Source organism: Cygnus olor, chromosome 6 (assembly GCF_009769625.2).
Source record: "Cygnus olor isolate bCygOlo1 chromosome 6, bCygOlo1.pri.v2, whole genome shotgun sequence".
NCBI lineage: Eukaryota > Metazoa > Chordata > Aves > Anseriformes > Anatidae > Cygnus > Cygnus olor.
This window is the reverse complement of record NC_049174.1, coordinates 34,565,769-34,582,828: the sequence shown is the minus strand read 5'-3', so window position 1 is coordinate 34,582,828 and position 17,060 is coordinate 34,565,769. Positions and strand designations below refer to the sequence as shown.

At 38.7% G+C, this 17,060-nt stretch overlaps 1 protein-coding gene across 1 annotated transcript in view; it reads left to right on the top strand.

The window, feature by feature from the left end:
• LOC121072201 (von Willebrand factor D and EGF domain-containing protein-like) overlaps positions 1 to 7,671 on the top strand; it is a 177,984-nt gene extending 170,313 nt beyond the window's left edge. Inside the window, exon 29 of the mRNA XM_040561583.1 lies at positions 6,196 to 7,671. Coding sequence (XP_040417517.1) covers positions 6,196 to 6,210 — 15 coding nt within the window. The 3' untranslated portion in view covers positions 6,211 to 7,671. The remainder of the gene's footprint in view (positions 1 to 6,195) is intronic.
• The last annotated feature ends 9,389 nt before the right edge of the window (positions 7,672 to 17,060 follow it).

Below are 17,060 nucleotides of genomic sequence, written 5' to 3'. Positions count from 1 at the left end.
CAAGTACATCTCCACACTAAATTACAGCTCCTATATCAATAGTGAAATTCAGCTGATGTAGATAAGATGAGTAAGTGTTTCAATTTTCTATATATATGTATAAAATCTATCAAACGGGTTGGCTGTAGAATATGAAAGGATGGTGTGCTTTTTATCAAATAATTAACAGAAGAAGAATGGATGCAGGAATAAGGATGCAAGAATAACTCCAAGATAAACTGGAGCTGTTGTCTGCAGGTGTTTATATCCAAGGGACATTTTCTTGGGAGGTCAAGAGTTGCCCTTTTTGATAAACCAGACAAGGATTAGCAGGATTGTTTTAGAGCACTATTCTAGGTGTGAATGTGTGAAGTATGATATTTGTCAGTTCACAAATGAAGTGGAACTCTGTTGCACTTCACAGAAAATATTAAATCAAATACCAGGCTTCCTTTTACACATGAATAAACTATTACACAGTAAATCAGTCCTGAAAGAAAAAGAAGGTGGGAAAAGACTTTGCATATTATGTAAGCCCAAAATGCCAAGCCATCAATGAAACATGTAAACACATGGGTCTCACTAGCAATGATTCATCTCACATTTTTTTAGGACTGTTTGAAGCACTCTTTCAGTTTCATGGCTTATCCTGCAGAAATACTGATTGGTTGCACTGATGTGAACATGCATTGCTTTGATGTGAGGAAGAAACCATTCTAAATAAAAAAGAATTAACAGGTTTCCTTCAGTCTGCAAGCATTGCTTAGAGCTAGAATCAAAGTTAGTAATAAAACTGGTGGATTTAATGGCATCTCGTTTAAATTACATGGCCATATGCAACCAAATAAGCTACACCTCCAAAAAAGTCAAAATTACAAGAGATTAAAATACAGAAGCTTATTTACTAGCATGGATTATAGTAGATTGTGAACATAAGGGTTTTTTACACATATTACTGTAGAGATGTTGGTATGATAGGCCTTCCAAGAGTTACTTTATTGGACTGGATCGGGTATAAGTGAACAATTTGATCAGGCTTTAATCGATTTATTCTCCAAACCTGTCAAATGTGGAAATTTCATAATTTATCTAAGTAATTTGTTGAAGTATTTAACTACATTATTAGACCACATTGTTGTTTTTCCTAACACTGGACATCAACCCACTCTGTTACAAGTAAAACTGATACTCCTTGGGGTAACTTTGGTGGATATGGAGAAAAGTCATCACAGTTCTTTTAGTAACAACATTTACAGGTTTGAAGAAACTGAAATCTTCCCTGCCTAATTTTCTCTCATTTTCCTAAACTCAACCAACCAAGCATCAAACTCATTTCTCTGTTGCTCCTGTCTAAGCTCTCACATGTTTCTCCCCACCCTTTCTGAAGCACTGCGGCTGGGTCCCAGCACTGCCAAGCACCCAGTAACTGCCTCCCTGTGGGGCTTCGAGAATCTCGTTAATACTTTTACAGCAGGAGATTTACCTTTTTCTGCTACAGCACTGCAACTAGCTCAGCTGTTCCATGCTGTTGATACCTTATCACTTGTTTCCCATTTGGCATCTGTGTGGTTGACTTTTCCTTTGTAAGCATGGTCTTTATTGTCTTTACTTAATTTTGTCTTATGCATTTCCAACTGTTTCACCCATTTATCAAAAAAATTTTCATTCTAAGCCTGCTTGCACTGTCTCCAAATGTGACACTTTTCACAAATGTGGCATCTCATTGCCTAAGACATTAATTAAAGTAGTGAATAGTAGAAAAATCAGGGTCTCTATGTACCCACATTGACAACAAACTATTGATAAAATTATTTTTTGATAATGCTTCTCAGACAGGCCTACCTCCTTACTTTGTTCATCTGACCCAGACTTATTGGCGTGATTATCTGCACCAACTCAGAAGCCCCCACAAAATAAAAATGTATCTGCTTATAGTGGCTAGAGTGGCTGCTAACCATATTTTGCTTAGGGGGCTTATAAACTGATTATTTATTAATTTGTCTTAGTGTCTTTCCAGACGCCAACTTAGTTTGAATCTTTGGCTGTCATTCCCTTGCTTCTCCTGTTTTTCTCATCTAAAGATATATATTACGTTTATTGGGACTATTTCTGTCCTTCAGGACTACATAGAGCTAATCACTGCTGGTTCAAAAATCACATCTTTAAGTACACTGGGGTAAACCCTATGAGGCCCCGCTGACCTGGATAAGCTGTTTCATGTAAAGCTCCTCTTACACGCTAAGAGTTTCCATATGGTGAGTTAATGCACAGTAGCTGGTATACCATAAATTTAAATCCCAGTTTATTGCCCAGTCATTTAACCTTGTAAACAGGCCCTAAATCTGACTTTCCTGAATCTAAATATTCACTTCCTTCCCTACTCTTCCTTGAATTCCTATTCCCATGCTAATTCTGATCACATTAAGCCTTTTGTCACATTTAACCTTTCTGTGAAGACCGCAGAAAAGGCACTGAACACGTTAGCCTTGCCTGTGTCATCTGCAATTCTCTCCTCTTAGATTTACCACCATGTTTTGCTATGGGAGTTAAAACTCTTGCTTTGCTCTTCTTCTGTAATGAATCTTCAAATAGTGGGAAAAATACAGTAGCAGTGGCCTGCAAAATTTGTCAAAAAAGGTGGATTAAATTGGAGCTGGGCAGCCTCTTCCCCTCCCCCAGTAGCAGCTGACAAGGGATGCTCTAGGTGACTTCACCTGCAGCTAACTCAGTCTTGCCAGCCTCCCTTTCCTGGGGAAGGAGATGCAATGTAATTACCCTTTTTCCAGTTCAGAAGAGTGATTTCCTCCTTTGAACTTCATTTCTGGTCTTAACTTAGTCTCACAAAATTAGAGTGAAAGATTCATTTTAGCAATATATTTTTCAGAGTATAGGCTGAACACACTAAGAAGATAGATACAGGGAGCTGGAAATAAAAGCTTCACTGCAGAACTCCTTTTTTCTACAAACTAAACAGCATCTGGTGTCTGGTTTTGCCAGTGCATTTGGAAAAGCTGGGCTGCCCATATTTGTTTAATAAAGTTATTCCCCTTTCTCTGCTGTAATCTTTGGTATAGGTCCCTTTCGTGCAGTTAAAATTCCTGGAGGAACAATATACATTTTCCCAAATTATTCATCATCTACCTCCTAGTTCTCACATCTATATTGCCAAGTGATTTGCAATTCATTTTCTGACATTTTTGGTTTACTTTGTTTTGGAGTTGTGCTAAACAAAGCCTGCCAAAAGCATTCCTCAGAAGGCTAATGAACTTGCTAGAATAGCAATCACTCTCTTAGAAACCTTTTGCGTATTTTTAATTTGTATTGACTCCGTGAGAGATTCAGATAATTTAGCAAGTTTCATGGCAGACATGAAGACAAATGCTCCTGCTGACTTTTACTTTCAAAAGAGTCATTACAGCCCATTTGTTCATGGCTGGAAGGGGTGACCCAGTAAAAACCCAGACTAAACAGGCCTCTTCTCCAGTGGAACCACAGCTACCAAAAACTTTGACGTGGGTCCCAAAAGCAACTAAGATAATCACTGCATCATTTGCACAATAGGGAGCTTTCTAGGAAGATGAAAGGTATATTGTAACTGTTGTCTTATCTGATACCATCGTGTTTTCCTTGTTGTTGTTGTTCTTTTCTTTCTAAATGGATTAAAGTAACAGCATTAATTAAGCCAACAAAATTAATTTAAGCTAAACAGTGTTATCTGGTCAGATATAAACGGTACCTAATATTACACTATGAGCTATCGTGATGCTGTATTTTCCCAAAAACAGTTTAAAAATTAATGCACTAGAGTTGTCTGTCTGTTGAATGTTTATTCTAAGGCATAAAGGTACTGAGAATTTACCAGTGAATTGAACAGCAACAGGTCATGCATTCCCTACGAATGAATCCAGTGACTTACTTCCAAATATTAAACATACTATTGATTTCAGAACAGCCTGAAAACACAAGAATTTTTTAAATAAACAATTTCTCATATTATGCAACATTTGGTGCAGTTACTGACTTTAACATCACTATTACTTTGTTCATGTATACATCGAGAGATGGCAAATCACAAATCATGGTGCTCAAGTTATACGAGCTGCGTTCAGCATCTGTGAATACACAAGCTACTCATCTACAGAGTTTTAGGGAAAAATGGCTTGTGTGTTCTTAAATTATTTGACAAATAAATGGAAATAATATGAGATAAAAAAGGGAAAGTCATATAAAAGCAGTATGGAGCTACACATTGTGCATGATAGACTATTTGCTTGCTTATTACAAAGGAATGGAAGAGTACACGATTACTTCCTCATCAAATTACTGAATAACTTCAACACATATACTTGTCTGTGTATGCTCATTGCATTCACCCTGAAACTGGAAGAGCAGCATCCAAGACCACTGTAGTTAAATAGACTTGGAAGAACCCAAGAGCCTTAGGTTTGGGTTCTTGCTATTCTGGAGATCTCCATGTATGCTCCATCGTACTGATGACAAAGGCCTGTAAATGGTCTTTAAACGATTTAAAGAAATATGGTGTGGTGTCCAGTAAAATGAAAATCTGTAGTGTGTGCAAATAATTCAACACACTCATAACCTCAGAGAAGCTGAAAGCAAGCTTACTAAAATGTTCATTCTGGACTTCTGCTGATGTTTCTCTGAAATAAAAAGATGCTTGCTATATCTTATCTTCAAGTTCAAACAGGACTTAAGAGAATTACTGATTTGGAAATTACAGTGTTCTTCTCTAGCTCTTTTAAGAGTTTCATGACCACAAGAAACCAAAAAGTCTTCTCTGATATGTTTTGACTTCATTTGACATGTTCCTTCACAATGGGGTTTTTGGGTGATCGCACACGCCTGTGTAACAAGAATACTTAGAAATTTCTGTCCTGTTTTGTACTATATATATGTTCCAATGTTTTTCACATGTTTTTACCAAAAGAAAGCAGTACAGGACCTTTGCAGCATTTTATGCTTCATTACACTTCCTATTTTATATATATATATACACATACATATGTATATGCATATACATTTACGCACACAAATATATAGATTTCTAAAGTACAAATATGTATTTTAGTATAATTATGTATACAGACATATGGAAATGTGTAATATGAGACAGGCATGCACCCACACATTTTTATTTGACCTCAAAAATATGTATTACTCTTCCAGATATTACACACAGTTTTTTCCACGTAAAATAAATCTTTACTGTAACTAAACCTGTCTAAACCCCAGCAGGCACTTGTAGAAGTACCCTCTCTTTTCATATAAAATAAATGTGCCATGTACTATACACAAATAAACAACTGCTTCCCGGATAAATCACTATCAAAAACTAAGGTAAAGTATTTTAGAGTCAAAGAGGGAAGTAACATTTGGATACATGATGCTAATATCAAGGATAACTTGTCATATCAAATACAGATATATCAAGATTAAGGAGCGCCTTTCTTCTTGCCCTGAATAATAAATTAATATCAACATTTTTAGGTGCTTTCTAATACAGCTTTCTATAAAACTGCCCTTCAAAACGGGTTCTTAAATCTATGTGCTAGCATAAAATAAAGCTTTTCATATCATCTATTATCTTGTTTTGGGATAAAGAAAATTCACTCATGTATTTAAACCAAGATGATATTCATGGACAACTTCTGCTGTATGAAAATGGGATAAGTGCACTGAAACGTTTTCAGGCAAGAAGCCAACAATCTCCATGCGTTATGCAGAAGTGGCAGAGTGATTTTTTTAAGGCACACCTGCTTTAGATGAAAGAAATTGAATTCCAACTCCATAACTGTCAAGCGCCACCGCAAATAATAGAGCCTAAGCGGAATCATTTCAGCAATATAGCTATTTTCCTGTTGAAGCGATGGAGCAGAAATCAGCCTTAGCTAGATGATATCACTTCATGTGCATGCTTTGGAAACAGTTCCATTCATCATTTCACTGCTTAATCCCTTTCAAAAACATGTTCTTCATTCCCTGGTTAATAAAAACTTTGGTTACCTGAATCAAAATTGCAAAAAAAAATGTGGATTGTAATTTGGCCATAATTACTTAAAAATTCCAAGGAAAATACAGTAACTACGATAAATCATTTGAACCTTGCACATAATATTTCTTACATGACACCACATGCATAAGGCTGCTTCTTCTATATTCCCTTAAGCAGCTGAATACTCATTTCTTTTTTTGCAGCTACCAATAGGATGAAGATAACATAACAGCAGGACAATGAAGACAATCATTTGGGTATTGATAATCCGGCACTGACTGCATTTTTTGTTTGGGAAGATATAGTGTGAAGAAATTGCTAGTTTTCTCCCTTCTGCCCTCATATAATCACACAGAAGAATAAAAAACAGCCACATGTCAATAGAACTATATTTTCAAAATCATCTACGGCTAAGCTCAAATTCATGAACTGCAGCTGTAGTGTCACCATCAGAATGACTGCTCCCGACCACAATGACATTTTTAAACGATACAGAACATTTATAAAGACTTTTAGTGCCCTGTCGTTCTGCTTTCATGAAAATCAAAAGGCATTTATAAACTTCCTCATTTCTTCCCATTTTTTAAACAGGTTTGTTTATTCACAGTCCAGAGAAAAATAAATAAAAAAGATACTGCTTCTACTGAGAAATTTCAGAGACTACCAAGGGAAAGACCTCAATAACATTTAACTAACACTAACTCCAGTTATTATAATTCATCATTCTGCTGAGTAATTGCTAAAGCTAAATGCTTTAGTTTTCTAGGTTGCTAACATGCCAGCATTTAATTAAGGAGGTATCAATACAATGCTTGTTGAAATGCTGGCATTACTTGCATCTGCACCTAAGTCCTTCCTTGCCCTCAGTTATGGCTATACCTTGCTCCTGAACAAGTCAACTGTTGACATGCTAAAGGTACATGAGTACCCATGTAGCCATCTCACCTTAATCCCTTGAAACATTCCACAAAACTAGTTTTTGAATCATAACATAGATGCTTACTGAAACGCTGGGAAATCTAGATGCTCTCGAAAAGACATATTCTAATCTGAAAATTCAGATGATTATTTTTAGATTTTTTGCCTCCCCTTACAGTGGCTAAAAGATGAGCAGTTTTTTAGATGTGGGTGCTTCATCACACAATGTGGCACTGCCATGGGATGTGATGGAGAGGTGGCAGAAAACCCAGAGAAGAGATGGAAGGAGTGCAAGGAAGGGAATAAGGAAACCGATTGTAAGTTAACTAGGAGAAAAGGGTTTTAAACTGTCACCACAGACAACTTTCAAGTTCAGTAAGGTAAAACCCAAACGATCTTCTGGGCATTCATGCTATCTTTACATTTCTCTTACTGGAAGATTCAGAGCAACTGTAGATCAAAACCTATGTGCCTTGATGCAGGAATACAGGAGTTCTGACATTCCCTCACTCTTCCAGAAGTAACTTAAAGCGAACAATCACGCAAGTAAGGATTTTTTGATTGAACCTTCAGGGCTGCAACAGTAACTAGATGTAAGATTTGATCTGACCCTTGCTGTCAATTTATAAGAATAAAAAATACTGACTCTAAGACCTTAGAATACTGCAAATTAAGTGATGAAAAAGCTCGGAAAACTGCCAGTACTAACTCACAGAAACATTCCTCCTCTCTTTTGCCCAGCTCATAATAGTGGCTTTTTTTTTTTTCTCCATGGCTAACTTTGTATATAGCAAAATGCTTTTAAATGTATCCATTCTAATTTCCAATAAATGGTTTTATATTATTTGTTTCTGAAGTCTTGCTTTTCATTTTATGTTAGGAGTAAGCAGTCCAATATAAGTAGTTTCCCAAATGCAAATATATATATACATACATATATGTGTGTGTATATATTTGCGTGTATATATATATATATATATATATATATATATATATAAAATTACACTTGCCCCAGTCCTTGCAAGTTTCTTACTAAACCACCATTTAGTTGAAGGACCAGTCTTCAAATATATGTGCTATATTAAGAAAAAAAAAAAGTCTTAATTCCATACAGATCTAGACCACAATTAGTAATGCTAATATGAATTTAAGTTTTTAGCATTCATATTAACAGTTCCAGGAAGACATTAATACTAGAAGAGAACGTTGGCACCAGATAAGTATCTACAAGATTAAATTTAGCGTGGCAATTATGGTTTTCTTGAACTACAGATCCAATCAATAAAAAAGATTTCTATTACCTTGCCTCCATAATGTCTACAAGAGACAGTGCTAATGAACAAAATCCCTTGCCAAGATTGGATTTGAAAGCCTAAAACAGCTTTCAGTGCCTTATAGCTTCTTACTGTATTTCTAGGAGTGACTATTTAGGACAATGTACATCCCATCTATTTTTAGAAAATTAGCAAGTTCTTTTGCATCCTTGAGGATAGCTTATGCATGCTTTTAAAACAGAAACAATTGCTGATAGGCAGCAACACTCAGGTCGCTATCTGACATCAGACTGCAGGTAACCTACAGGTATGTACCGTACCTTCACAGACCACATCAGTGTAACTCTCCTTTCCAAGGATGAATTTCTATACTGCTCCTTTTCTCTTAGCCACTTCAGCACTTAACTGTTTTTCTTCCCCTGACTGTTCGTGATGCTTTGCTAAGAAGCCACCAGATATGGCGGTGGCTGCATTCTTTCTTAACTTGAGCTTTAAATATGATATAGAATAATGTAAGAGATGTATATGTAAAAAAAAAAAAAAAAAAAAAAAAGTTATATTTTACAAGATTTACAAGTAGAATTTTACAGGTGTTTTACAACTTATTGGACAATAACCAATCAGGATATTTCTTGCAAATACATGGTCTTATTTTTTTCTAAACTTTCCCCTATAAGCCATTCCTCTAATTGTTATATGTCCACAAGGACTGTAAGGAGTTTAAGGCAGGAGTCAGTCTTATTAATTACACTCTACCAGCAAAAGGTACCAGGCCTTGTTACTTATAGTTCTAAGTTATTTACTTCTAGCTCCTAATTATCATCATGACTTCTAATACACTCTGTTTGCTGAAGACTTATTTCAAAATCCTGTTAAACCCTCAAATAAATTGAAATAAATTGAGCACAATAAATCATGATCTCTTGTTATGCAAATAACAAACAGAAGCATTAGGCAGAAGGGGGAGTGTTTTGTTTGTTTTGTTTTGTTTTTGCTAAATGTAAACATTTTTAAGAGCACAATCATCGGCAGATTTAACTCATTCATGCCTTATAATATTCATGTAGATGTTCAAACATTAAGGCAATGGTTATATTGTTTTTGAATTTTCATTGGTTTTGCTTTCAAAATAGAACATGACGCTAATGTTTTTTTCTGCCAGAAAGCAGGAGACTGCAACAAGTACGAAGGAGTTAATTTTTGTACCTAGTCATCATTATCAACCTTTGTCAAAAAGATGGGGGGGAGGGGCTATATGCATCAGTGCTGAAAACCTCCTAGAAATTGCTATGAAGCAAACACTTTTAAAGAGAAAATATCCATGCTAGCTGGCATGTCAGCAGAAAAAATATTATATTCTTCTTCTCATATAAAAGGGCCTTTTTTCTCACATTAGGAAGTGGAGTTGAAAGAAGTGAATCTACTCCCTGAAGAATGGTAGGTGGATACTGCATCTTAATTCCTTTTAGAGTGAGTTTTGCTCCAGAAATGTGCCACTTTCAGGGGCCTGCAGATGTAATTCCTTGGTCTATCCATAAACAAGTACAGCAGTGGCTAAACAACAGAAGCCACTAATCTTGTCCTAGAGAGACCACCCAGAAGAGAGGGAAGCGTGGCCTGGTCTCTATGTGTATTTAATGCTTCGCCCCCCTGCCAGAAAACCCCGTTCCACATGGATCACTGAGAAAACAGCAGATGATGGATTGAGATGAGTACATTTTTGGGCTCGATTCAAGCAGGTGACATATTGGGTGGGCCTGCCAACCTATATATCATGTCCCAGACGAAAAAGACTTTACAATACTCCACATACATAAATAAACAAACAGAATTATTCAGAAAATTATTTTCACTTTAAATAATTTAACTACAAAAGCTGTAGAGCATGACATGCTCTGTGGGCATAATATGACATCTTTATGCTCAATTACATTTTTAACATTAATATCATTTGGAGAAGGAGTAGGCAAACACAATTATACATGGTATGCGTAACAATATGTACCTCTAAGATTATAGTTTATACTTCTGCGAAGTAGATGAGCTGTCTGAGGATGAGCTGTCACATTCAAAATTAATGTTCGTTATTAAGAACAAGCTTTCGTTGTCACAGCACATGAAAACTAGAGCTCTGGATCTGATTCTCAGGCACTGGTGAGGCAGGCTGAGAACAAGAAGGTGGTCTCAGCCTTACAGGCCGTGAGCTAACGTCACTCTTGCTCCCATGCTTCTAACAGCTGACATCTGGGAGACTTGACATTAAGCCCGTTTCCCTTAGGAAGAGGAAAGCACGGCACGGATTGAGCGTGTGATTTATTTAAGCAGGCTGTAAGCCCAGGGCTGGGAGCAAATGCAGGTAGGCAAGCACACAGGAGCTCCTCCTGCAGAGAGGCCTGCAGGCCCAGCCCTGGGAAGGCAGGCTCCCCAGGCTTCGGTGTCGGCCTCCCTGACCTAAGCCTTGTGGCTCAGGTTCGTTCTGCCTCTGCTCTCCTAAATCTCATTTTCTTCCAGTCTGACACCCAGGCAACTCAGTTCCAAATTAGACACTGGGCTGTTCAGGCTTGGAAGGACCATGTCTTCCCTCCGCCCTGGTGCTGGACCCTCTCCGTCCACACCTCCCAGGCCCCTCCAGTGGCTCAAATAAAAGACAGAAGGTGCTTCCAAGGAAAAACCCTCACCAAACAAATTCTCAGTCTGAACCAGAATCAACTTTTATCCTAATGATCATAATTTTGTCAAAAATGCACTAACTACTCTCTAAATTTTACTCTTCTGTCATGATAGCGTTCCCAATGGGATCAGCCAATTTTCCAGCTGATTTCTTTGATGCCTGGAAGACTTTTCTTTGTGTGTAGGGTTTCAGTTTCAGTTTCAACATGTAACTTGCTGGCATTGTTACTGTCACAAGAAGGTAGGAATTACTGTTGTGAAAAGCTTAATGAGAGAATACAGATGCTTTTAATCAGTTTGCTTTAGAGAGAGAAAAAGGAAACACTTCAGGTCTGCACTCAGGTCTCCTTTTTTCCTTTCTTTTTTCCCCCAAAGCAGACTTGGGCATGCATTACCCGTGATTGATTTATAAGACTACTGGTGTTGTCGGGGGTCTGTGTCAGGTGTAAAAGATTTGTCCTAATGGGGTAGCAAAACTACATTAACTGATTCAAAAGCTGCATGCCATCCCGATACTCTTGATGTACCAAGCCACCAGAGGTTATCACAAACATCAAAGTACATGCGTCCAAGAGAGTACAGCCAAGCATTTGTGATCACCAAACCTGGTTATTTGCTGGCTCAAAATGAAGCAGTCTGTCTGTTTAATAACACTAGCTGCTATCAACCTAACACTTTCATTCACCCTTTAATACAGGGACTATTTCAAAATCTTTCTCCTGCTATTAAAACACATTTAAAAGCTTATGCCCCTATACATCAAGCAATCATTCTCCCCTCAACAGCTATGACCTGCCATCGCTTTACCAGACCAAATTGCTGAAAAAGGCCAGAGGTTCATGAAGGCAAGTGGCAAGAAGAAACTGCAGAGATTTCCTGCAAGAGATAAAAATGACCAAAATACTATTTACACACAAAAGGAAATTCAAAACTGGCTTTATTCTCTATTTCTTCACACATAACAAGAAAATAGGAAGAAATTAAAAAAAAAAAAATGAAAAGAGGAAAAAACAACAACAAAAAAAAAACTTCTTTAAGAAGGAAACTATTTGGAAACATCTGAGAACGAAGATACAACTTCAGAGGTCAGTACAGACTGGGTGACAAATGGATTGTGAGCAGCCCTGCAGAGAAGGACATGGGGGAAATGGTGGACAAAAAGCCTGCCAGGAGCAAGCAGTGTGCACTTGCAGCCTAGAAAGCCAACTGCTCCTGGGCTGCACCAAAAGCAGCATGGCTAGCAGGGCCAGGGAGGAGATTGTCCCCCTCTGCTCTGCTCTCCTGAGGCCATACCTGGAGCCCTGTGTTCAGCTCTGGGGCACCCAGAACAAAAAAGACAGGGACCTGTAATATCAGGTCCAGAGCAGGGCCACGAGGGGGTGGAGCCGATCAAGGGGCTGGAGCGCCTCTGCTACTGAGACTGAGAGAACTGGGGATATTTAGTCTGGAGAAGAGAAGGCCCCAGGCAGACCCTATGGCGGCCTTCCAGTACCTAAAGAGGCCTACAGGAAAGCTGGGGGGGTGGGACTCTGTCAGGGAGCATAGTGGTAGGACAGGGAGTAATGGCTTTAAACTGAAAATGGGTAGATTTAGATTAGATAAAGGAAGAAATTCTTTGCTATGAGGGTGGTGAGGCCCTAGAACAGGCTGCCCAGAGAAGCTGTGGGTGCCCCATTAGGCCAAGGCTGGTCTGGTGGGAGGTGTACCTGCCCATAGCAGGGAAGGTGGAACAAGATGGTCTTTAAGGCCCCTTCTTACCCAAACCATTCTGTGATACTATGATTCTATAACATAAGCAGTGAGTGAAACAGAATTCTTGTAAATCATAGAATCAGAGAATATCGTGAGTTGGAAGGGACCCAAAAGGATCATCGAGTCCAACTCCTGGAACCACACAGGTCTACCCAAAAATACAGACCATATGACTAAGAGCACAGTCCAAATGCTTCTTAAACTCTGACAGGCTTGGTGCAGTGACTACGTCCCTGGGGAGCCTGTTCCAGTGTGTGACAATCCTCTCAGTGAAGAACCTCTTCCTGATATCCAGTCTGAACCTCCCCTGAGGTAAAGACCATAGCTAGGAAAATCAAGGTGGAAAGCCATCAGTTATTGAAAAACTGGAAAAAGTAAATTTTTAAGTCATAATACCTGGAAAAAAAGAAAAAAAAAAAAAGGCAGGAAAGAACCTGAGCAAGGTTACAGATGCAGAAGAGAGCTGGGGATGGGGAACAGTTAGGATCTAATTTAGTAGCTTTTACACTAGAGACTGCTTGGATTAAAAAAGAAGGATAAAGAAGGTTTACATAAGATAATTGGAAATAATTATAGACCTATAAGGTGGAATGTGTGAATGGGAATCCCTTTAAAAGGTTAAAACATTGATCACGAAGGGGCTGCATAAATGCTGATCTTAAGCTGAGGGAATCTATCACCAGAAATGATTATAAAATCTGTACAATCGTAGTACTTGTGTTTTTAAATAATTGAGAGAATCAAATTCAAATCCAATGAGTTAACTTGATATAATTGATCTGTAGATGCTAAACACATGGTTTTGCAGAGAGTGCATGAATCTGCTGTTCTTGTATTTGCTTTAGGAAATTTTATGGGTTAAGAAAACTGCACTTGTATTAACTAAGGCTTCAACACAAAAATCAACTAGTACTGAAAAGAGCTTTGAGGGAATGTTAAATTTGTTCTTCCACCTCAAATATTCCTGAAAATATTCACAAAGCAGAATGTACTGCAATAAGGAAAATGGATTTTCTGCTGAGCTCTGACAGGCATCCCTACAACAGAAAGGTCTGGCATTTGAGCAGGGACTTGAAGCCAACTTTTTGAAGGCCTAGTCCTGAGCTGCATATTATATAAACACATAATTCCTTGCAATCTATATACAAGAACTGGACACATGAATCTATGAAATGAAGAAATCATGTGCAGCAAGGCAAGGGACCTTCCACAGGTCTGATAGGACACTTCTGCCAAAGCCAACCGTCTCGTCCCTGCCAAAGACCATGATCCGATTGCAATCCTCCAAGGGACCAAGGCAGGCAATCTGGCACTACAAATCCATCCTAATGTTTGTGTGGCACTTTGTGTCCATGACAAATCCTAATCTGCAATTTAACACTGTACTGATGATTGCAGGACTGCAATCTGTTACTGCCTGAGCATGCAGGAGACGGTTTTGCCTATGTGCTGTAGGCTGAGCTCTGTCCTTGGGCACAAGGGCACAGGAAGATGCATCTGTACATTTGAGGGCTAAATTTAAATGGAGGAGAAAAGGCCACATGAAATACAGAGTTACACTTTGGATCATTTCATGCTTGGATTTGGAGTCAGTAGCTTTAAATTTTCCTAGTTAAGAGCGTGCACCTGCAATACAGTCAATTTTATGCGAGTTAGGTGTGCTCACAGATTCTTCATGTGCTGCTATAGTAGCTCTTATCTGAGCAAAGCTTGTACAAAATTATTAACAGAAAGTTGGGGGAAAAAATCTTAAAACAACAGCAAAGCAAATTAAGCAGGAGTTCAGAAAGTTTTCTGGCTAATTTTGAGCTCAAGCTTTCTCAAGATCAAAGAGTCTCACAGCCCTCACTCACACAAAAGAAGGTGCCTGAAGGAAAGGAGAATCCCCTCTGACTCTGCAGCTGTAGTGAGCAGTACAAAGCTTTGCCTGCCCTACTGAAGCCAGGCCAAAAGTCCTTCCAGCTCCTGGCTTCCCACAGCTCCCTGTAGCCCCTCTGCATGCTTTTCAACACCACCTTATCCATGCTGGAGCTTCGGTTGCAGATGTTCTTGCCCTTGTGTCACGTAGCCAAGGTGCATCACATCAAGCAAACATACAGCATGCGTCAGCTTACCTACCTAAAAACCATATGCATTTCCTCCTTGAGCCCCACAGAGAGAAAGCATGCAGGGAACAGGAACTGTTGGTATACCACAACACAAATTCATGCGATCTAACAAACAAGTGAACCCTCATGAAAGAGAAAATTTCTTTAATTTCAAAAGGTTATATTTTTATATGAAGCAACAGAAATGAAGTTTGAAGAATAGATGAGCTTGTAACTGAGTTCCTGTCTGTGGATTTATCAGTCCCTAATATCAAACAAATGAAAAAAAAAACAATTATTTGCAACTGAAATGATTTGCAAATTAGAAAGATGTCTGGTAGGTATTGGGATTTGAGGCTGGCATTCAGCATATTTTACTGAAAAGCATGGTGTCATTATTGAATATGCTATACAAACTAAGCAGAGATTACTTTACCGTAACAAAATTACAAGAGTTATCTAATACAAAAGCTAAAGCATTATTAAATAATACACTTCCATTAAAAAGTATTAAATGATTGTTTACTTCTCTTTGACAGATGTAACTGTGGGAGAACACAAATTCAATTGAACATTTATTGGGCACAATGCACTTGCTTTTTAATTACTAGTGTACAGGTAAAATAATGTTTAACTATAATAGACACCAGCAGGTCAAGCTTGGCATTTAGATTTTCCAAAAATTAATTTAATATTACTCTATATGCTTATTTTGCAAATTTACCACCAAGAAAAATTTAACATTCCAACCATGTAACAACTTCTAGTGAAGAAAACATGTCGTAGAATCACAGAATGGTTTGGGCTGGAAGGGACCTTAAAGCCCATGCAGCTCCAATCCCCTGACACGGGCACGGACACCTCCCACCAGCCCAGGCTGCCCAAAGCCCCATCCATCCTGGCTTTGAACACTGCCAGAGATGGGGCAGCCACAGCTTCTCTGGGCAGCCTGTTCCAGTGCCTCACCACCCTCTGAGCACATTTTCTTCCTAATATCTTATAGGTATATACATAGAGAGACATAGAAGGACACAGGAAGACATAGAGATGTATATAAGCAAAATCCTCTATAATCCAACAGCTCCTCCTTTTTTCTTTTCTTTCTTCAAGCAGATCCAATTGCAAAAGAAAGCCTTAGAGCCAGACAGTATTCATTGTTCCTTATCTTTGATTATAAAATGGAAGTATGACGGATACCAGGATAGCAATGAGAATAGACACATTAGTCCAAAATAATGCTGGGTTCTCATATAACTTAAGGCATTGGTTCAGCTTCACTCATTCAGCAACACAAAACATTATTTATTGGCTGTTAAATAAAAATATGGCAGCTTTCCATGGTGAATTCATCCTTGTTTTAAAACATATGCCAGGAGTACTCAGAAGGGAACTGTAAGTACAGATTTTAAAAATATTATCTCTGAAAAACTGAAAGTGAAGCTGCTGGAATGGCTTGATACCATACTGTTGACAATGCCTGAAAATTTCGCAGTGGCACATTTTCCATATTTCCACCACAGTGTCTAAAACACAAGTGAAAGCACAGCAGAGCACAGTGCTCACAATGTTGATGGTAGGTGTTGGACGACAGGCAGCAGTCCCTTGGGCTGCCTCCTTCCACTTGTCCCCTGCCTACAGCAAACATGCAGCGCGGGTTTGGGGCACGTGTGACAGCACGCCGCTTGAAATTGGAGCATTTTTAATCCTCCATACACTGTAATAGAGGTCAAATACCATTTACAGTGTTTAATATTTTATTTCTAGGAAGACTGATGACATTATAGCACATTGGATATTTATGAGGAGACTGAATAGTCTCATTTTCATGGGTACTGAGTGCCACGGACAGAATTGTTCACACGAAACCCAGCTGTTGATGAGCTGCATGGGGAATTTTTTGCTATCCTACCCAACATTGGCACTTTTAAAACTGTCAAGCCTCATTTTGAGCAGGGAAGTCTATTTTGTAGGTGTTTCTATACAGCAGAGTGCATACAAAGGGAACAAAAATGAGCAGGGAGCATTTAACAATGCAGGTTCATTAAGTCAATTCATCTCAACTTCATTTGGTTGTAGGTCATTATTTTCCATGGGTACTCTGGTTTGTGGTAACGTGCTATTGGAGGTCTAATCAGAAACTCCTGATGGGGTATGGGGAGCAGATGGAGGAGAGCCTCGCAGCATGGGGATCGGGGCTTGCAGGAGCAAAAATGACTTTGGGCTGGTCTCCAGATTGCCAAAATGTGGCCCCCAAGCCATGCAGCGGCATGTTCCTGCAGCCCCGAGGGCACTGACACTGGGGTTTGCAGGTAACGTACTTGCCTCTGCCATACAAACTGGAGGTTCAGGATTGCAAGTGCAACAGTC